The sequence below is a fragment of the Anas acuta genome, chromosome 5 (assembly GCF_963932015.1).
Source record: "Anas acuta chromosome 5, bAnaAcu1.1, whole genome shotgun sequence".
Lineage (NCBI taxonomy): Eukaryota > Metazoa > Chordata > Aves > Anseriformes > Anatidae > Anas > Anas acuta.
In genome coordinates this window covers 24560917-24582169 of record NC_088983.1, presented here as the reverse complement: position 1 = coordinate 24582169, position 21253 = coordinate 24560917, and the positions used below count along the sequence as shown (strand labels likewise).

Sequence of the window (21253 nt, the reverse complement as noted above, 5' to 3'; positions counted from 1 at the left end):
TCCCTCGGGGAGCGGCGCCGTTGCCATGGTTGCCATGGCCGCCATGGCGGTAGCGGGCGGGGCGGCGGCCGCCATTTCCACAGCCATGGCGGCGGCCTGCGGCAGGGCCCTGCTGGCTCCGCTCGGCCGGCGGCGGGCCCCGCTCCGCTCCTTCACCGCTCCTCCTCCTCCTCACCCTCCTCTTCCTCCTCACGGCCCCGCCGCGCCGCTCTACGATGTGGTGGTGTCGGGCGGGGGCATGGTGGGCAGCGCCATGGCCGCCGCGCTGGGTAAGGCCGTGACCTTCCTGCGGGCGGCTGTGGCGGGCCTCGGCGGAGCTCTGCTTTATTTAGTTTTTTTTACGTAACTTGTGCTTTGAGTCGTCTAGAATACTTGTAGTGTTTGTGTCAAATATTCGCCCTCAGATCGCCGATGAATAATTTCAGCTGACAGGAGTGCTGTCAGTTCGGGGTGATTTACTCTGTACTTGAGTAATCTCTTCATTTTTATTTTTTTTTTTCAGTTTTCTTTAAGTATGTGGGAATTCTAAACTGCCTGTGCTATTCCACTGTCAAAATATAAGAACATAACCAACACCAATGCACTAGCTAAATACCATGGGAGTTTAATTTTTTGTTCTAGTTTCTGTTGTTCTAGTTAGTGAATTTATACTTAAGCTCTGAAAACATGTTCTGTACTTGTAGAATTCATTCATTAGTAATGGACTTCCGTAACAAAATTGCACAAATTTGGGCAAAAATGAAAAACTTGTACAAAAAGTAAAGGTTTAATCCTTGCTTTAACTGCAGAAGGGTTGTCAGTCAGAGTTACAGGGTTGTAGCTATAAAGCTTCAAAATACTAACATACACCTGTGTATTCAAAACCTGCCCTGTAAATGTGTTTCTTCATGGGGTTTAGTTTGAATTCTCTCTTCTTACAAAAATTCATAGGCATTATTGATGTAGAAATGAGAAAAAGGCCTTTTGGCAGGAGCATTCTAACAAAGCATTTATTTGCTTCCTTTAGGGCATGATATCCACTTCCATGACAAGAAAATCGCTTTGCTGGAGGCCAGTCCTAGGAAAGAATATGGTCAGTTGCCAGAGAAGTTCAGTAACAGGGTCAGTTCCATCTCCCCAGGGTCAGCGACCCTCCTAAGCAGTAAGTGTAATTTCTATTCTTCGTGTTTCTAGCAGCATGTTTGAACTGTTTTTATTTTGTTTAAACAAAACCCCTCTGAGGATGCATTGCCTTCATCCTAAACAGGATGGGGTTGCTTGGCTTTGTCTCTTAGTGTTCTAAGTACTGAATTACCATGGTTAAATCAGAGTTTTTATCATAACGGGGATTCATGTTCTGGTGTCTTGGTCTGATTGCTTATATAAATATATATAATGCAAATGTTTGTGTTGTTAGGCTAGCAAAAGGTTATAAGGTGCTCTCTACAGCATCTGGAATGCTCTGTTCACAAAATAAGCACGTTTCCCATATATTTAGTGCTCTGTAGTCTGGTAACTCCTGATCACAACACTTCTCCTGATCAATGTTCATTTCAAAGGCAAATTAGAGCCTTGATTCCTTATGGAGAAAGAAGTGTTATAAACATGGGTTATGAATGTCTGTGTCTGTTTCGTTACCCAGTGACAGTTGACCATATAAGTCACAGCACTCAAAGAAAACTCATGTCTTTTCTAGTGGCTTGTGTTAATAGCAAAATAAGTAATGTGATGCTTGTGCTGTAGAAGTACTAAGGCAAAACTGCCCCTGTTTAGGGATGGTGAAAGTCTGGGCAAGCTGGAAAGGAGTTAGTGGCTCATAGGGAGAGAGGAGGAGAGCATGGAGTGAGCTTCAGCTTTGTTTGGGTCTCAGTGTCACTTGTAACCTTGTGTCCCCATGCATTTGTGTCTTTCAGGTTTTGGTGCCTGGGATCATGTCTGCAGCCTGAGATTCAAACCGTTCCGGAGAATGCAGGTGCCATACTCAGGGATGGGAATGTCCTGTGTGTTTGTCTGCTTTGAATTCTCAAACATCCAAAGTTTGTTTATTTGGCAAAGGGGGGGCCATGCTTTTCTGTGAGGAGATACCTATCAGAGTCTTGATGTCACAGGATGAAAACTTGATTCCTAATGGAAGCTGTAGATATGGAGACATGGGTACTAGTCAGGAAAGCCAGAAATAAACGTAAAGGTGGTAGGGTAGCACTATATGTTAATTGTGTAACAGTAGTCCAGGACATTTCCTCTAGTCATGTATTTCTAAATTGACATACCCTTTGGCTGTTAAGATAGACATATTCATGCTCCATAAAAGGAACTGCATTTATTTATCACATATCTTCATATCGTGTATTTTTTCTTTGCAGGTATGGGATGCTTGTTCAGAGGCCATCATTGTTTTTGAGAAAGATGACTTAGATGACATGGGTTACATAGTGGAGAATGACGTCATTATGTCTGCTCTCACAAAACAGTTAGATGCAGTAGCAGGTAGTGGACAACTTCTTTAATATTTTATTGCCTGCAGAGAGCTTTCAGTTACTTGTCTTCTGCTGTGTATGCTAATTTATGAGAGGAGAAAGAGAATTTGTCTAACAAATAACTCTGGAACATGGGCAGCTTTTTGTCATGGGGTGGAGGGGAGGAAAAAATCTCTCTTCCATAGGCTACAAAGCATGAAGACAATTGCATATGTACTTCTCCAGAACATAGTCTCTTCAAAATGAGACTTAATTAAAAGGTCTGTAGCTTTCTGTCCAGAGCAGACTTAGCAGTGACAAACAGTTGGCCAGATCTGTTCTTTCTGAGTGCCTAGAGAATTGTAGGGTCAGTTCTTAGGGTGCCATTAAGACACATGTGGCCTTTTGCTATTGTAGTGATGTTTCATTTTTTCATGTCTGTATCATGCTGTGACCCTGGTACTTTGTGTTCCCACCAGACCGGGTGGAGGTTTTCTACGGGAGCAGAGCAGTCGGGTATACCTGGCCCTTTCCCTCTCACAGCTGTGACACAAGCCCTTGGGTCCAAATTGAGTTAGCTGATGGACGCAGACTTCAGACCAAACTGCTGGTAACTAAACTTTTTATTTCTGTTGATCAGGCATCATCTCTTGCCCAAGTCCTTTCCACTGGATTTGGTTCTGATTCCGTGTGTGCCGCTCCACCCACGTGGAGGGCTTGAGTGAGGTGAGTGGCTAACTCTGTCAGAGTTGCTAAGGGACACAGTGCGTAGGCTTTTCTGTACCTGATGCAAGAAAATTATGAACTGGGCAAGAGCAGAAGGGGATTACTTCTTCTGTTTTGGGTGAATATGGATATATATTCATATATAGAAACAAAAAATATAAGCAGAAGAGGATTATAGACTTGGAATATTGGCTTTCTTAGGAGATGCTCAGGAGGTTGTTTTGCATCTCTGTTTCGCAGATTGGTGCAGATGGCCATAACTCTGTAGTCCGGAAGGAGGCTGAAATTCAGAACATCGAGCATCGGTATGACCAGTCAGCGGTGGTGGCAACTCTTCATTTGTCTGAGGTGAAATTCTGCAGACTCTCTTCCATAAGCAGTAGAACAGCTTAAGCAGATGATGCCAGGTCACTAGTTTTTAACTGTCCACTTGCTTCTTTCTGCTGTAGGCCACAGAAAATAACGTAGCGTGGCAGAGGTTCCTTCCCACAGGGCCGATTGCGCTTCTTCCGGTAAGATGCCTCGTGGTCTCTGGTTTTTACCTTTTAGTCTGTACTTACAGTAATTTTTCTTCTGCCTTGCCTTGCTACCTTCACTCTATTCTGCCTTTTACTTTTCATTTATTAAAGTTATCCTTGCAGTGGTTGCTTTTTTTATTTGTTTATTTTTCCTGTTGATACTTACCCTTGAAATTCTCTTAAACCAGCTGTCTGACACTGCCAGCTCTCTGGTTTGGTCTACATCTCATGAACACGCATCAGAACTTCTCACTATGGATGAGGAAAGTTTTGTGGATAGCATCAACTCTGCCTTTGTGAGTATCAGCCTTGCAGCAGGTATGGGGGTGACTGTTGTAATCGTGAAAAGTACAATGGAATCCTACAGCTTAAAGGATAGCAATAGGAAAGGTGGATTCTCAAGTTTCTTCCTCTGATGGGGATGATATTAAAAGGACAGTTAGCAAAGGAAGGATGACCCTTTGGCCATTCTTCTATGTTAGTTCTGAAAGGCACTGGAGAAGTTGAATTGAATTTCTGAAAGATGGGAAGAGTAGACTTATCCTAGTTGGAAGCTTACATGTCCTAAAGTGATGAAGGTTGTTTCTTCTGCTGCATATTTTTGTCCAGGTGGTTAAAATTCAATATTTGGAGCTAGTTCATTTTTTTTCTACTGGGTTCTTTTTTATGTCTCATTTGGGTTAACATCTAAAGATCTCTCTTCATTTGTTTGCATGTTTCAGTGGAGCAACGTAAACCACACTGACTTCATTGACACTGCTGGGGCCATGTTTCGGTCTGCTATTTCATTCCTGAAACCCTCAGGGACTGCGGTCCGTCAGCTGCCCCCAAGTGTTGCTAAAGTAGACCCAGAGAGCCGAGCCATGTTCCCCCTTGGAATGGGGCATGCAACAGAGTATGTCCAGCACCGCGTGGCTCTCATTGGGTAAGGTCCCTGCTGGGTGAGTGGGTGGCATGTGGTTAGAAATGATGTGAGCATAGTGACTCCCAGTTAACAATTGAGGGTGGTTAAAAATACAGTTATACTTGCAGTTTGACTTTATCCACACCCCGTTTATATCATTTGCTCTTGTGTAAACAAAACCCTTTGGTGTGAGGAGCTTTTTGTGCGCTTCCTATGTAAATTGGGTGATAATTATTTTTCTTTCCTGGTTTGCGTAGTTCAGCAAAACAATGCAGTATCTCATGATGAAGCTGTACTTCCCCAACGTTGTAGCAGTCATTCTGTGTACCAGTTTGAGTTTTAGCTCACTTTTCCTGAACACAAATGACTAGACTTACAGATAATTCTGGATAGAATGTCATAGGCTTTTGTACAGTGATTTATAGAAAGAGGAAAATACCACAGTGTTTACATTCTAAGGCTGAATGTACTCTTCTCCCCCACAGCTGCAGTACCTTGCTAGTTTATAGTAATTCTTGGATGCCACATTGCCTTTCAGATACTTTCCTTCTTTCCAACTTCTGAGTCACTCTGTGCTTATGAGCACACTGTGCTTTATATCTCATTAATGTTTTAAATTTGTAGTCTTACATTTCATAATCAAATTTTATTTAATTTCTTTAGGAAATGTGTTAGATTTTGTTCTTTACAGATAACCCAATTTTGATTATATTTTAAGTAGACTTACTTTCATAGATAAACCACTATCTTGTGTTCACGATGGCTGTCTACTTTGTGTTGTGAAATGTGACACATCACCTCACATCTGATCAAAGTATTGTGAGACAATAGTTCACCCCTTTTTCTTGCACCTTTGAATTGGAGAGGTAGTCAGGTAGTTCAGCATAGCATACAAGGAGAGGTACTGGGTAAAGTTGTATATGCTGCTCTAGGATCAATTTCATTACAAAGAGTTTGACAGCCTTTTGGCTTTCTTCAAGAAAGGGTCTAAATTTCTGTCTTTTCTTGCTCTAGGGATGCAGCACACAGAGTCCACCCACTTGCAGGACAAGGCGTAAACCTGGGCTTTGGTGATATTGCATGCTTAACTCATCACCTCAGTGCAGCAGCCTTCAACGGGCAAGATCTGGGTAAGGATCCATGAGGTGTCAGTGAGATGTTTACTCTTACAAGCCTTTGTTGGTAATATCAGGACAAACATTGTCTCTGTTTGCAGGCTAAGTATGCTGCTATTTTGCGTTTAAAAGGCACAAGCATTTTTGAAGCAAAACTGTTGGATGCATTTTCCATCCTTAAAAACCTCAAAGATGCTTTAAACACACAGAAGGATGGTAGTTAAAGAGGTGGTGAGATGAAGACCACTGGCTGATGGAATGAGGTCTTTATTAAGATAGACCATTTCTCTGTTGTTTCTGTGGTTTTCAGTTGTCTGTGGAGACTGATATATAGACAAGATGCACAACTTCTTCTGGCAAGACAGTTTTAATATGAATATTCAATTATCTCTTCCAGGATCCTTAAGGCATCTCTTAAAGTTTGAGACAGAACGGCAGAGGCACAATGTCTCCTTGATAGCTGCTATTGATATATTGAAGAGGCTTTACTCCACGAGCCTGGCTCCCTTGGTGTTGCTGAGGACATGGGGATTGCAAGCAACAAATGCCCTGCCTCCCATCAAAGTAAGATTCTTACTTTAGTGAGGGCTGTGCAAAGATTCCAGAATTGCTCAAGTGTACACAAGCTGTTGAAGTAAAGAAAAACACTTTTTGGTTGGAAAATAACTTCTTCAAACTGAGGTTTTATGTTGTAACGAGCCTGAGGATTTCCTAAATAATTTGTGGCTCAGTGGTTTTAAGTTTCTCCTGCAGCGCAGGGGAAGATGAAGGATCTGGGTGTCTGCTGTACCTCGGTAATTATGGGTTAAATGTCACGAGGAGTCTCTGGCTTTATTTTGCTACGGAATGCAAACATGAAACTTTGAACTGCATTCCAGAAAGGCACCGTGAAAAAACAGCCCTACAAAAAAACAAATCTTTACTAAAGAGCAAGACATCGGGTGACTTGACAGACACAGCGTGCAGCTCAGACAGGTATCTGTTTCCCTGCTGTTCTGCCTTGTTGACTTGCACTTCAGCCAGGAGAGGACAAGTTTTTAACGGAGGTTACCTGAGGAAGGTGTTGGCAAGCAGGTTCAGTCTTAAACGCAGAACCTCTGTTTGCAGCCAACCTCCTTGAATTTTGCTCAGTCTTAACTTAGTTGTTGGACTGTCGTGATGTTCATTCATGTATTCTCAGAGCTCCCAAACACCCTCAAGTTAGATTCTTTATTTCTGGATTTGACTGTTACGGCACAAATCAAGTCAGCTTCTTTCCTATTAAGTACAGGTGGCAAGTTTCCTATGTCATGTCACAGTGAGACACTTGGCTGAACTGAAGAGCAGTTACTTCAAGATGGAGCAGTTGCCACTGGCAAGGTGTCTCTATTAGTTGTACTAAAAAGAATGACACCCTGCTGCTTCAGGGCTCAGCATTTTTAGTTTCTTTGTTTAAAGCAGAAAAACAGATGAAGGCCTCTTTTTCTAAGCTCAGAATCTATCGGTTGCATCTCTGCTTTGTGCTATTTGAGAAGGAACAGGATTCTGCCATTTCTTTAATTTTGTTGCATATATGGGTAGGTGCTCTGCACTTGACAAAAAAAGGCTGACAAGGAACTTGTCCTTGTGGAGATGGGAAGGAGACTATAGCTGCTTTCTAGAATGTACACATCTGTACCAGTTTACAAATTACTTTTCTTTTTCCTCCCCCATTTTAGGAGCAAATCATGGCTTTTGCCAGCAAGTGATCTGTTTTCAGTTTGGAACGGCAGCTTGACAGTGAGTGCATTACCCTTACAAAGACTGTGACTGTTGTGAATCTTCGAATCGTGTTATTTTAATTTAACAATAAAAATGAGGGATTGAGCTGTGTTTTACACCATCCACTGGTTTATGCAGAACTTGTCTCATCTGCTCTCCTCAAGAAGATTTAGGGTTTCTTCCTATAGTACGTGGTCTCTTAAGCCACTGAACTGTCTATGCAATGTGCTTTTAATTTGTGCCTTCTGAATATAAGACTGAGCTGGAAACAGCTTTCTGGGTTATCTCCTGGCATATGCAGTGCTAAATTTTGCTAGTTACAAATTTTGCTGCTTAATTACTTTCAGTTTTCCCTGATGTGATTTCTGGAAGTGTTATTTTGTTTCTGGGTTCTTACCACTTCCTGGACTCAAAAAGGAGGGGTAACTTGCAGCAGCAGAGAACCACCTCCTGATGGTAGATACCTATGTTTTAAAGTTCTAATCTGTCTCCTTCACTTTTCCCCCTGCCACTCCCTTGGTGCTTTATTTAATAATGGTGTTTCTTGGTTAGTCTTAAGGGCTCTCCCATAAAAAAAAAAGAGATGCAAGATAACATCTAGGAAAGAAGACATCACCACAAAGTTATGAATATTGTTAAAAATGCTTTAATTACTAAAATAGAAATTCAAGATATTCTGTCTTAGGTTCCAAACACCAGCCTCCTGTGTTAGACATTTGAGACTCACAACGTTGAGTGAGTACTGCTACTGGGCACAATTTACATGTACAGTTAACCAGTATCAGGAATTAACACCACAAAGAATTCAACATAAGTTTTTGACTGAAAACCATTACTTGTGCTTCTTCAGTCACACATACTAGTCAGTTCCTGTTAGTGAGGATAAAAGACATTACGAAGGAGGAGATAAAAATCAGTGATGCAAGCAAAACTCTTCCCTTAAAAGGCTGCTTAGTCTTTAAACAAATAAATAATCTCATTGCACTAGGGTAAGTGTGAGGATGTGACTGGCTTCTCTATATCCTCAACCCACCTTTAGTAAGTAAGATGTAAACAGCAGGGGCCCAATTCTGCAGTTTCTTGCAAAAGAAACTTTGAGCTGAGTTCTTGTTTCTCTTATGACTACAGCATCAAGCCCCTGACGGAGAGCAGCAGTTAAGCTTCAGTTAATGAATTGTGCCACTGACAAATGAAGGCCCTGAGCATTCAGATTTAATGCAACTTTGGTACGGGCTAGCAGATTCTCCCACCTAAGATTCGTAGTACCAGAGTTTGAGGCAAAGAACACAGAGAACAGAGAAGAAGCTTACTCTACATGGTACCTATCTTGTTCTGGGCATCCTCCCTGCAGACAAAACCACATCTCTAAGTACTCCTCAAGGCTCATGTATATTCAGTTGGCAGATACACTGCTGCTTGTGCTTTACATGTGATGTCCCACTGTGCCATACTGTTAAGATCTAGCCTCGCTGCATGTGGCTCTTGGCCCCAAGATCTAGTAAGCGGGTTTGTCATAGCACTGGCTCAGACTGGAAGGCTTTTAGATTATTACATGAGTTAACTTTCAGGAGTAACGCACCTGCCAATTAACCACTGCAACCTTCTTTGTATTTTCCAAGAATGCAAAGGTGAAGAAAAATGTTCACTCAGAAGAAAATGAACATGTTTTCAGTCACCTTGTTGTTGAGACCTGACTGTATACTAAGTTTTGCCAAATATTAAAGCGGGGAAGAAGAAAGGTTTGTGTTTGAGAAGAGGCCAGCATTGCAGCTGGACTCCACAGTTAACTTTCCTCGTGTTAAAACAGAAGCTCCTAGTGAAGATGGAACAGAAGTTTGGTCTGGCACTGAGGAATTTCCCAACATAGATCTCTTAACAGATTCTGGTAAGGAGCATAGGTAGGATGTTCACTTCATGTTTCAAAGAAACAGTCTGAATTTACAGCAAGCTGTCAGGTGGGACAGGTACAGGCAGCTCCATCCCCACCCTCTGGACCCTCCTATTGCTGACTAAACTTGTTCACTCAAAAGCAGGCCTTGTATCCTAGTGCCATGAAACCTGAGATACAAAAATAGGGTAATTTACTCAGTCATAGTCAAATTTGCACTGCTAACAAGGAAGAGGACTAATGTTCACAGTAAGGCAAAGTTCTAAGTCTCCACTGCTTGGCAAGATTAACATCCTTGGTGCGTTAGGATGTGAGTGCACTAGTTCCTCCCCTGGCTAGGCATTACCAGTTATTTTCAAATCCAGTTTACAGAGAAGGTACTGTGAGGGCAGTCTTGTGTTTTACACAACTGGAAAAGGTGTGTGGTAGCATATGGGTAGGTGCAAATGCCTGACAGGAACAAAGTGTTTGTCACAAGACATGGGTGAGTAAAAGCTTCGCTTAGTCACAGGGTAATACCTCTCTCTTCCTAAAACTTGGGTAAATTCATCTTTAAGTTACATGTTCTGTATTGAAGAGAAGATGGTCATAGCAAAGTGAGCTGTTACTAGATCAGACGTTTCATCTGAACACATCCTTAACTTCCTTGTGGGTATAATGTGACCAGCATTTCTTTTGGCAGTGGAGTTTAAGTATCTGGTGGTGGTGACTAGTTTTGTGCCAGCACAACTGTGTGTTATGACTAGATGGTAAACGAACCAAGTTATCAGGTCTGATTGGCAGACATACTGTATGGCTCCAGACTTATAAACGGCAGCACAAAGGTAGGAACACAACAGTAGGTCACACATGCTGTTTAAGAAACTCCTGCTGCCTAAAGAAATTTGTGGTATGGTACAACCTATGTTTCAGCCAATGCCTTTCTGAAAATCATACCCAAGGAGTGCTTATAGCAGGCCCCTTGAAAGACTGGAATCTTCCTGCAATGTATTAGCTAACCTAACAGCTGGATATTTGAAACACTGAGGCTGGAAGCATCCAGAGTTGTTCAGTTTCCTCTGAATGACTGCTGGTGCCATCTTTAATTCCTGTATTTAATGTCTCCCAAGCAAGCATCAATTCTGTATGCCTTAAAATAAAAGGGAGGAGAAATCACGTGTCTGTAGTTTACCACCATGTGCCAGGTATACTGTGCTTTTAGCAATGGGATGCTATACAAATGTGCTGGTGAAAGCTGGCTTTGAGCCCCTTGCAGATGCTCTGCTGGAGTTTAGGCTTTTTGACTTTCAAAAGGCAGCTTCTGGATCATTCACGACAATTACAATTATAGATTACTTATAATTTCATTATGTGTGATGCCACTCCCAGGTGAAGATCTGTTGCATAGCTTTGGTCCATGCTATACGCTGTGACTGATTCCAGCTGAACAACATACCTGGAGATTTCAATTTGCTTTCTCCAACTCTGAGGAATGCTGAAGTCCACAGGAATGTCTCAGCTCAATACGTTATCCCCAGAGATTGCAGTAAGTGAAAGGTAGCACCCAAAGTCCAGCTTGTCTCTATGTTGTTCACTTTCTTTGTTAACTATGAAGGAAAAAGTAGTTCTCAACAGTTTTCTAGAGTTGTAGGTTGCACAGATAATAGCAACTACAACATAATAACACTGGAAAGATGTGGTAAATAGTTAGCCAGAGAAAGGAACTAGCGTATGCTGATTGTTAAAGAAAGAGGAAAGACGGTTTTAGGATTTAAATCTTTTTCTTACCTGTAAGAGTGTGTTGTCCGTAAATCCAAAACCTTCCTTTAATAAAGCAGTGATGTACGTGAGATCCATGCAGAGGAAAGGACTTGCTGAGTTGTACCTCTCCATGTTATCACATACTAAAGAAGGAAATAAAAAAAAAATTAGCAGAATAAAAGAGCTTTTCTCTACATTATACACTTGAACTGCCCTCAACCTAAAACCTACTAAATCAAGCCAGCCACTTCTATTAATGAGTACATATAATGCAAGATACATACTACTTTACCTTCTAGGCTGGCAGTTGTGTTTTTTTTTGTTTCTTTTGTTTTTCTTAATTTGCCCACCCATGCTAGTAACATGAGAGGGAAGAGGCTGTTGCCCAAACAACCTCTCAGTCACTGGAGCTGATTCCACACTAACGTTTAAGAACACCTATCCAAAATCATCTGAGTTTCTAGGGAAATTATCTGAAATATCACTGAACTGAGGTGCTATTTTAGAAAAAAATCTGTCCTAACCTACATAACTAAGCAAATCTGATGACAAAGATGGCCTACTATTGTCATAAGGATGATCATAATTGAGAGGTACTATCTTACCCTGTAGCCTAAAGGTTTAGCCATAAGTAGCATGGAGAGTTCTTTTGAGGAGGAGGTATAAACTAGAGCACGCATTCAGAAATAAGGTTGGGGAGGTAAGGAGATGCAGAAGAGGCTGTCTTAACTTAAACAATCTCTATTCTCTTTCTCTATATTGTTAGAGATTAAAAAGGACTTAGGGTGACAGACTAACAAGTCAGCATTCTGCTAAACTCAGAGTTGCAGTTTTACAGATGACCTTCATACAGCAATTATAGGAAATTTATGCCTCTTTGCACTGCCGTTTATCAGCTACCTCCCTTCAGTTATTTCCTGAACAGAATTGCAAAGTTGCTAGCACACTGTCTCTTGTCACTGTTCTTCAATACCTTCTTTTGCAGTAGTTAGAAGTGTTGGCTAACAAAAGGCAAGTAACAAGACATGGACATGTAAGTGGAATAAAGGCTAAACAGTCTTTTTCTGAAGCCAAACACATTAAGTACTGCCTTATGGACATAAGTATTTTCAGTGATCTCTCCTCCCCACCAGTATCCCAAGTCTCACGTCAATTACCTTCTTTGGCTTTTCTTTCAAAATCTCTCACTTCCAGAACACCTCCCTGTTCATAATCTGAAAAAGAAGAGGTGAGAAAACATCATCATAGACCTGAAGACGTTTGAGTTGACTCTAAAGTACAACTCAGTGATGCTGTACTAGGAATGAAATCTGTTGGTAACAGGGAACAAAGCTGCAAGTCTAACTGGAGCTGAGAGCACAAGTCTCATCTGCCAAATTTTGAACATCAAAGCTACACTGAGGGATATGTGTTTATCCCCTGAATGCACTTGGTGCATTTCTTCTTTCTGAATACCTTGCCTTTGCCCTGCTCCCCACAGCTCGTCCCCGTGGTTCTACCTTCTGGTTGACATGCTTGCATTTAATAGATTACCCCAAATCAATTTACCAATTAGGTTGGTGTCAACTGCTCGATCATAGTAGTAGGAGAAAGCGTAGAAGGAACTTGCACGAATCTCATCTGGTTGGTGCAGTTTCCCTTTGACAACCTTAAGTACTTCTAAGTAGCAAGGCTTGAATCCTGTTTCTCCTGTCGGGACAAACACAGTCAGGGTGAGCCAAAGGGGCACATCCAGCAGATGGAAGAATCACTGGCAATAGCACTAGAAGGGAAGACGCAGGGATTAAAGAATCAGAAGAGGTCAGAAGAGCTTAGGTATCCTCTCCATAATCCAGTGTGACACCTGCATGCAGCAAGGACTCCAGATCACCATCATCAAGTGGAACTGGTTAGAATAGCTCACAGCAATGTATGAAAGGTGCGTTGAGCATACTAGAGTAGGTGCATTAAAAGCTTCCTCTGCTTCAGGCAAAGCTCCCATTGTTATGTTCTGCGGTCAGCAGAATCTCATTTACATTTGCTACCGCTTGCTAGATAAAACTTTACTTTCCTTCCCCATCATGTTGTAATTTACCAATCCACTCCACACACACCAAATCTGCAGCTCAGCAATTGTGTTCCACCCCACTGTAAGGCAAAGCAATGTCAGTCACTAAATGGGTCTGTTCTAGCCACTGATGGGAGCAGCTTCATGCGCTATTTGCAGCATTAGGGATAGTATATTTAAGAAAAAAGATTTGTTTTACAAGAAGCCACAATTTGCCTTATTTTACCTTCTTTGTTGCCACCATACCGGTACTTCACTCCCCCAAAGTGCCACTCTGCTTCCAATTGCTTTGGCAAACAAGAACTGCGGAACATTTGTCCATCCACAGCTGGAACAAAACCAGAGGGGAGTCAGAAAGGATAAGATTTAACACAGCTGTTGATTAATGTGTAGAGATAGAGAAGACTGAAAGATCTTCATTAAGGTCATCAAGCAAAAGTAAGGAAATCTGAATTGATATATCGCCATAAACTATGAATTGAATTAAACTACCGTTATGAATTAAGGTGTTGTCTCAGTCCGGAAAAGTTGTACTCATTTTGTACTGCAAGCTACAGAGCAGTTAGGCTTGTCATTTGTTAATGAGAAATAAATGGTAGAAGGATATCTGGATAATGGCTTATCAGCATAGAAGACAAACAATCATGAGACGTAATTAATTAAACACACATATACAAACCCTAACAAACAGCACGTAACTGACACAAGCAAAACAACTGAGCAAGGAAGTCAGAAACTTGTAAGACACTGATCAATGGCCACTACAGGAACTGCTAAGTATAGCCTCAAAGAGGTTTAACCACAAATACTGTAACTGATAAGAAACATGTTTGTTGTGGCCAGCACAGGACTCATAGGAAAAAGCAGACTTCTGTGGAACATTTGAGGGTCACTGTGGGAATGTGCAAATCTTACTACAGGATGTTTAGAGGAAGGATCAAAGGCAGGGAAAGGGGATCAAAATGTTTCAGGGAAGAGCAAATATTGGAAAATGGAGAGAAGGATAAAAGGGGGCAATCATAAGCCCCTGTTCAGCACTTTTTTCTGACTGAGGCCTGTGATCAGTCAGTGTAGTCAATTCCTATCTTCTTAAGCCCTATTCCCAACTGTTTTTGTTTTTTCTGACACTTGTTCCAGTAATTAACACAAGCTTGTCTATCCAGCAAGTAAGAAGCCAGGTGGGAAAATCCCAGGTTCTGGCCAGAAACCAGACAGAAGTCCCAAGGTCTTGGCATGGGTATTAGAATGACTTGAGGTCTGGGTCAGAGACTGGAAAGACTCATGAATCTATGTGTTTGGTTTAGTCGGTGAGGGTGTGTGTGGTATGCCTGTGGACCTCAAGCTAGTCAGTAAATAGGAAAGGAGGTCTGGGGGAGCCTGAGGAGGCAGTGGACACTAGAAAGACCTGTGAATTAGCTTGGCCTAAGCAGCAGTCCTTGGGAAAAGAACCTATTCATGCTGTTTACATTTATGTGCATGCTGGTAAAGCTGTGCATTTGTGGCTGGCTGTGTCTTTAGGATATTTGTGTCCACATGTGCAGTTCTGGAATTTGCACATTGGCTGAAAATGGAAATATGGAAAAGCATCTCCCTCACAAAACACTCTTTTTAAAAAGTGGTAGGCTGTTTTTGGACAGATCTATAGCAGGAAAAGATGTATGAAATACAGAAGTGAAGACACAGGAAATGGGCTGCTGACACAAGACTAAACCTACCCATCTCTTCAGAAATCTTAGATGTTCTGTCATCTGAACGTACCTTCCATATTCAAAGCTCCGAGAGTTGCTAGTCTGGCAGCTTTTAGTCCAAAACCCAAATAGCTGCAAACAACAAAGTAAGACGATACAGTTTAAATTCTTGCATATTTGGTATGCTTCAGCAATACCCTCCTCTTCCTAAATCATGTAACACCCAAAACAAATTTCCTTTCTTTGCTTCTCACTACTCCACCCTCTCTAAAGTAGTTGCATATGCAAGAACAATTCCAAGTACTAGATGTACAAATGCCTAGACGCATAGAGCTGTAAAAGGGGTAAATCTAAAACAGTAGAACATGATTAGAGATGGTGTGATGTTTCTATGAGACATTCATTGAAAAGCATTCAAATGAAAACATTCATTCAATTAGTCATAAAAACAAGGGAGAAAGAAAGATATGTGAGGAGTGCATGGGGAATAGTATGGCCTTTCGTATGTCACGTAAGACTATGTGCACTTAGGGCAGAACTGAATTGCAGAACGTCCCACTAAGAGGAAGATGTGCCTTTATCTCTGACTCCGCAGGATACCACTGTACTCACTGCAAGCTAGGACTGAGAACAACTTTTATGAGAAAGTCATTACATGTTGCTGGCTTTAACAATGCCGTTAGATTAAAAACCTGTTGGCCTTTCATTTCCTCCTCTGTGTTTGGCTGTCAATCCCTTTAGTCACATCAATACAAGCATTTACAGAATAATCAAGGTTAAATTAATCTTTATCTCCCTCATTTTAAGGAGATAATTTTTAATGTAAATTATTTCAAGTGATATAATTTATTGTATTGGCAAATACAGCAATCAGTTACCTTGGTAAATACAAGCAGTAGGAGAGGAGGACTATTAAAACAGCTTTGTTGTCAAGTAAACATATTCTGCAATTAACTGAGTTGACATTCTGCACCCCACTAGTCATGGGCTGAGACCAAATCTCTACTATACATAGTTGAGTTCTCACTGGACTATAAGTCATGCAGGTAAACTCTGGATATCACTGCAGACATCTCAGAAACATGTTAGCTTAACTCAGTAAGCACAAGTAAATTTTTTCAGGCCAAGACTCCCCTCAGATGGTTCAAGAATCTGTTGTGCTCCATGGTGTGTATTAGCTGCCTGTGGTTGTCTTGTTGGTTTCTATCAGTCCAAGTTTTAATTTTTTGTCCAGTTACTGATGAGATAGGCTATTTAGAACTAAGAACTAAACATAAGAAAGCCTCAGGTGGGTTCTCTTTCCAAATATAACCAGGTTTAATTCTCACTGCTGGCATGGTATCTGCCTTTCTGCTTGGTCCAAAATATTTGGTTTGAATCCAGTAATAAGAATTCGTCTCCTTAAATATAGTGACTCATAATGCGTCCTCTTGATCTGATGGACTAATACTCCCTTACGGTGATATTAACCATAATCCTGGAACATTTCCAATCTACTAATATCTTGTTCCAGTTCAACTAAAATATCAAGCAGATAAGAAATCTAGTTAAAAAAAAAAAAAAATAATGGTCCCAGCAGCTGGTCATAGAATAACACAGACATTTCTGGTTTGCTCAGGGGCTGTAGAGAGATTGATTCTCCCACTGGAGACAGCAGCCTTTTTGCTCCTCACCTGTGGGTATAGAGCTTGTAGGTGCTATTAAACATTTCAAATGAGGTAAGAAAATCCCCAGGGCTTTCCTTCAAAGTTTCCTAAAAATTAAGTAGAAGAAGAAATCTTTTAGTTTTAATTAGGCAACAAAAGATAATGAAATATCACAGATATACCCATAGGGTTTACTGCATGCTCACTGATCTGCTTTGAAAACAAAAAACAGTTTTCCAATGGTGCCCACTGCTGTAATATTTGCAATATTTAACACTGAGTTTATTTATATGCATCTTCGTGTTACTGCAACGTATAATAGGGAAGTGAAACAGATCAGGATGAAAATATTTTCTAATTCAGGATACCTGATTTTTTCAGAGTACTTTTGTGCTTGTCTATATACACACACACACACACACCCCACTGAAATCAGCTGCACTAGCACTGTGAACTTTTGCAAGTCAGACTAGCGATCTCAATTCAGGAACTAGGAATAAAAAAAAAAATTAAATAAGTATATGCCAGATTTTCCCCAAGTTAAACAACTTGCTGATACTTAAAGAAACACTGTTTCTACACCCTCCCAGTCTTAGTGCTGCCTTACCTGCTGGTTTAAGTGCTTCCCTCTAAACTAAGCTCTTATTTCACCACCTCCAGCCTTCCTTTCAGTGTTCCCTCTGTGTGCACCTCTGCCCCACTGGTCCCTATTTCCTTGCCAGACTGACTCTCATATTTGGTAAATCTGAACCAGTTTCAGACTCTTTTACTGTTCCTTTCTCTTTCCAGTTCCTGAGGCCTCTGTCCCAGTTTGTGTCTTTTCTTTGCTGGGGCCCTCATCTTCCCATCCCTTCTTGGCACTGTGCATTCCTATCAGTCACTCTGCTATTCTGGGCCAAGCAGCAGAACCTGAGAGGACTGAACCTTCAGAGTTCCTGCTGCTGCCATTCAAGGAAGCAGATACAGCAAAAGCCTGTCTGCAATCATAGAGTCCTAGACAGAAGCCTGCCCAAACCTGAAAGAGATTTGGCAGTATTTAGCTTAAATCTCTCCTGTACAAATACGAACTGAGGCTTATTTTGGTCTTTGGGTAGATAGGGTGCATAGGAGCATCAGTGACATCCTGGACCCAACACATCGAGATCTTGCCAAATTTTGAGTTCTGTTCCTAAACCTTACATCACAAAAACTTTTTAAAAAAGGAGAGTGGTGAAAAAAAAATCGTTTGGATAAACAATTGTCTTCCAACCCTTGCTTTCAAGAAAATGTAAAAAATCTTCACACACTCCCCAAATGAGGCAGGCAACCAGACAGATGATTATGGAGGTTTTTAAAACGTTTCTAACTTTGGCAATAGCCAAACCATAAAAAGCGTAACATGATTTTAAAACCAGGTCCTTACAGTTACCATTATATGTCCTCTGTTTACCTGTAAACCTGTATTGCATTAATGAATCTCCTGGTATTACAGTGTTTTGTCTAAAATAATACAAGAGCAAACATGCAAATGCCTCAGATTATAGAAGGGAAAAAAGCCTCTGCAAATCTAAGGACAAAATTCTGTCAGATGGGCAAAGCTCTTCTGAGACATCCTGAGCTTTGTTTGTGCTTTTTGGTGTGAACTTGACAATAGAGGCTAGAAGCAGACATGTGCTCTACTCATTCACACCACTGGTCCTGCAGTAGCAAACCCTCAAGGCTTTTTCGTGCAAGGCTGCAATAAGTTTGAAGCCCGAGCTGCAACCCAGCATACTTCACAGCTCCATTTAGTCTCTAAACCCCTGATAAGCAACACTCTTTCCTGTTGGTCTAGTGCCCACTTCAGCAGGTGTTATCGACACAAAACAGAGGACAAGCCCAGCGTCCTAGAGGCTCTGCTGAACACGATAAGGTTGCACATCAGGTTTCAACATGACCCACCACGGCAGAACTAAAATATCCTGATATGAAAACCATGTGTTTTGTGGTCCCCAAACACCTGTTTGAGAATTTTGATTCATGTAAACAAAATATGTTAAACTACTTCAGAAATACCAAGAGTAACAAAGACAACTTGACAACACTGAGGTACAGAACTGCTATATTGCCCTTCCACTGCTTAACATCCATGTTATCTTTTCAAGCAAACGTTGGACTTGGATCCCAGTTCAAACTATTTCTAAAGAGATACAGAATTTCTGACAAATCCAGCAGAGATGCACTTGGGACCAAGATGGGAATTCTCACAGGAAATTAGAATAAATAAGAAAAAGAGGGGTTGGCTGTGCTATAATAAATACGAACATTCACTCCATGAGATTGCAACCTCCCCATAACACTATTTAGGGAGGATCTGCTACCAGACTGGGAGAAAAAAAAAAAAAAGAAAAAAATTCAGAAGAGAACCTAAATTTCTTGTAAAATGCAAGAATACTCCCTGGAAACATGCTACATTTATCAAATGTAAAGTAATTATCTGCATTCAACGGGCTTTCCCAGCCTGGGTCTAGAAAATAAAAACTGTTTCTCTTTGGCTTTACCTATTTGCTTGCTTTCTTTTTCCTTCCTCCTTACCCTCTGTCTGCGAAAGCCAATCAGCCAACTGCTGATGTCAAAGCATACAGATGTTCAGTACATTACAGATGCTCTGCTTGTGCCACTGCTGACAAAATGAAAGCACGGAGCACAGCACTGCCCACATCTCCCCACTGGCCTTGAGGTCCCAACCCACTCGCTTGTACCCACTCCTCACCTCGAATCGTGGCAGAAATGTGATTTGTGTTGAGGCTCCTCCCAAGTCCAGGGTCCCAACAGTGTGCTGGTTCTGGCCAGACAGCTGCCCTGCAAACAACAACATGCTCAGAACACCCCAAAGTGGTAAAATGCTAAAACGTGGATACTGTGTGTACGTTCAGGCAACCAAAATGTTATCACGTTAGCACAGCAATACAGGAAGGCTGAGCTGGTCTTCAAAGACAAAAGCCATCACAGAGAAAAGGTTGGCAAAAAAGACGATATTAAGAAAAGATTCATAGGATTTTTTTTTCCCTTGATTCCCATTTCACCTCCGAAGAGACAAAAGCAGATAGATCTTTTGGTATGCAGCAAAGGCTGAAAAGCAAGAGAAAACATCTCCTGTAAAAGACTGCTGGAGAGTACATACATTCTGTAACTACCATGCAGCTGGTGAAGAGCAGTAGGATAATAAGGGTACAGTAAGAGCAGACCAGTTATCATTTGTCTTCATCCAAAACAGCTTTTTTTTTTTTTTTGCTTGCTCATGTGGATACTGCAGTACTGATTTTTTTTTTCTCTTCACTAGATTGCACTCTCAGACCTTCCTAGAGCCAACAGGGTTAAAGCACCATGGTGTTCCCTGTTAGGCCATGTTTGTTGCGTAATTCACGCTGGAATGAAGAACACCATAAAACCCTGTTTCCTACCTCCTGGCAGATTGCAGTACCAACCCCCTACATACATTACAGCTTGCCAGTGCCTCCCAGTCCTGAGTAATTCCTGGCGCCTTCTGGATCAAGATGCCTTCATCTTGCCACAGTTGTGGCTCAGCCTCCAAAACACAGTTTGCCCAAGACAATCCACTGCTTTTGCATTGTGCCACAGCGTGAAGGAAAAGGAAGGTATAGCAGCCAAGGCAGAGGAACTTAGGGTGATCGCCATTGCAGAAAAGACTCAAGTTCATGTTTAAAGTGAAGTTATACAGAATTAGCTACCTGTCAAAAAGTTCACAGTGATCCAGGCTAAAATTCCTGCAAAGAGCGAAAAGGAAAAAAAAGTCACTACTGAATACTCTCATGACCTCCTGCTCACTCTTATCACCACTCCATGTTATTTATTTAGTAATAATTTCCAGGTAATGTAATATAAGCACCCCAAGACTTCAGACATTAATTCAAACTTACAAATAAATGATATGATGCATTACTGATGTATTAAAAGCTCATAAGGTGGGATAGGTAGAACATTCCTAGTATCTATGCAGCATGCACAAAAATCACTTCTAATATCCAAACAATACACAAAGAAGCAATGAGCAGACACAATGTACAAGTTTCCTTGGACACTTTTTTGTCAGCATTTCAATTTCTAATCTGAAAGTTGCATGGACACTGCTCTGTGTTTATATGTTGTGGTTTGTGTGATTACACTAAAAACAGTAGCAGCCAGTAGAACACAAACAACTCCTCTTGGATTCCAGCAGCTTTCTTAATGTTGGGGTGATTATCACCCAAACACTGGCAAACGTGTGACAGCACAAGAGGTGGGAATTTTAAATAAACCTTGGCAAGCTACACTGTGCGCTATTATGCCTCCTTGGTCCTGCTCCCTGTTAATGCCCCACTTCTCCCTGACACGCACTTCGTCTGTTAATCCTAGTGGCATATTGTGCATTACACCATGCTTCATCCAATACTTGCAGACTTTTATGTTCCTTCTCTTTTTCTCTTGGCCCATATGGACAGATTTTGCTCTTTAATCTGTCTCCATGTATTGGTTGTTTAAGCTTCATGATAATTCTTTCTGCTTTCCCTGAACACCCTCCAACTGGCAATATACCTGCCATAACGAAGTGTTCAGAACTGAATGTAATATCACAGATGGCTCTTATCAGACATCCATACAGAATTATTACCTGACTGTTCTCCAAGGTAATAAAACTGGATATGAAGCCAAAATGCAACATTGGTCTGTTCTGCACTGCAAATTCATTTACTAATTATCACTCACTCCAAGCCTAAAACGTTTTTTGTATTTTAGATTATTTCCTGTTACTTTATTAGTTGCATTTTTACAATCTGATTTATTTTT

General features: G+C 41.2%; 2 protein-coding genes across 6 annotated transcripts in view; one reads left to right on the top strand and one right to left on the bottom strand.

Moving 5' to 3' along the window:
• The first annotated feature begins 28 nt into the window (after window positions 1-28).
• Window positions 29-20130, top strand: COQ6 (coenzyme Q6, monooxygenase). 2 transcript variants are annotated; one of them, XM_068683263.1, is made up of 13 exons: window positions 29-269; window positions 1007-1141; window positions 1893-1951; window positions 2343-2466; window positions 2915-3045; window positions 3402-3509; window positions 3611-3673; window positions 3868-3975; window positions 4402-4604; window positions 5598-5713; window positions 6096-6262; window positions 7396-7456; window positions 19749-20130. In XM_068683263.1, the coding sequence occupies exons 1-12, from the start codon at window positions 35-37 to the stop codon at window positions 7423-7425; spliced, it is 1479 nt and encodes a 492-aa protein (XP_068539364.1). In that variant the 5' UTR covers window positions 29-34; the 3' UTR covers window positions 7426-7456; window positions 19749-20130. The 2 variants fall into 2 exon arrangements, with proteins under 2 accessions (XP_068539364.1, XP_068539363.1); XM_068683262.1 differs by lacking the exon at window positions 19749-20130 and having other exon boundaries at window positions 7396-7559.
• The window catches only part of ENTPD5 (ectonucleoside triphosphate diphosphohydrolase 5 (inactive)), a 21371-nt gene continuing 8186 nt past the window's right edge, over window positions 8069-21253 (bottom strand). For all 4 annotated transcript variants that reach the window (XM_068683268.1, XM_068683265.1, XM_068683266.1 and 1 more), the window contains 9 exons: window positions 20158-20193; window positions 19179-19267; window positions 16475-16554; window positions 14872-14933; window positions 13340-13441; window positions 12615-12755; window positions 12224-12280; window positions 11094-11209; window positions 8069-10912 (listed from right to left, as the gene is read on the bottom strand). In XM_068683268.1, coding sequence (XP_068539369.1) covers window positions 10826-10912; window positions 11094-11209; window positions 12224-12280; window positions 12615-12755; window positions 13340-13441; window positions 14872-14933; window positions 16475-16554; window positions 19179-19267; window positions 20158-20193 — 770 coding nt within the window. In that variant the 3' untranslated portion in view covers window positions 8069-10825. The remainder of the gene's footprint in view (window positions 10913-11093; window positions 11210-12223; window positions 12281-12614; window positions 12756-13339; window positions 13442-14871; window positions 14934-16474; window positions 16555-19178; window positions 19268-20157; window positions 20194-21253) is intronic.

Bases quoted from the DNA above. Each gene is read 5' to 3' on its own strand.
- COQ6 (XM_068683263.1), top strand. From the start codon at position 35: ATGGCCGCCATGGCGGTAGCGGGCGGGGCGGCGGCCGCCATTTCCACA. The intron at 1,952-2,342 runs GTGCCATACTCA...TTTTCTTTGCAG, and splicing joins AACCGTTCCGGAGAATGCAG to GTATGGGATGCTTGTTCAGA. The intron at 2,467-2,914 runs GTAGTGGACAAC...TGTTCCCACCAG, and splicing joins ACAGTTAGATGCAGTAGCAG to ACCGGGTGGAGGTTTTCTAC.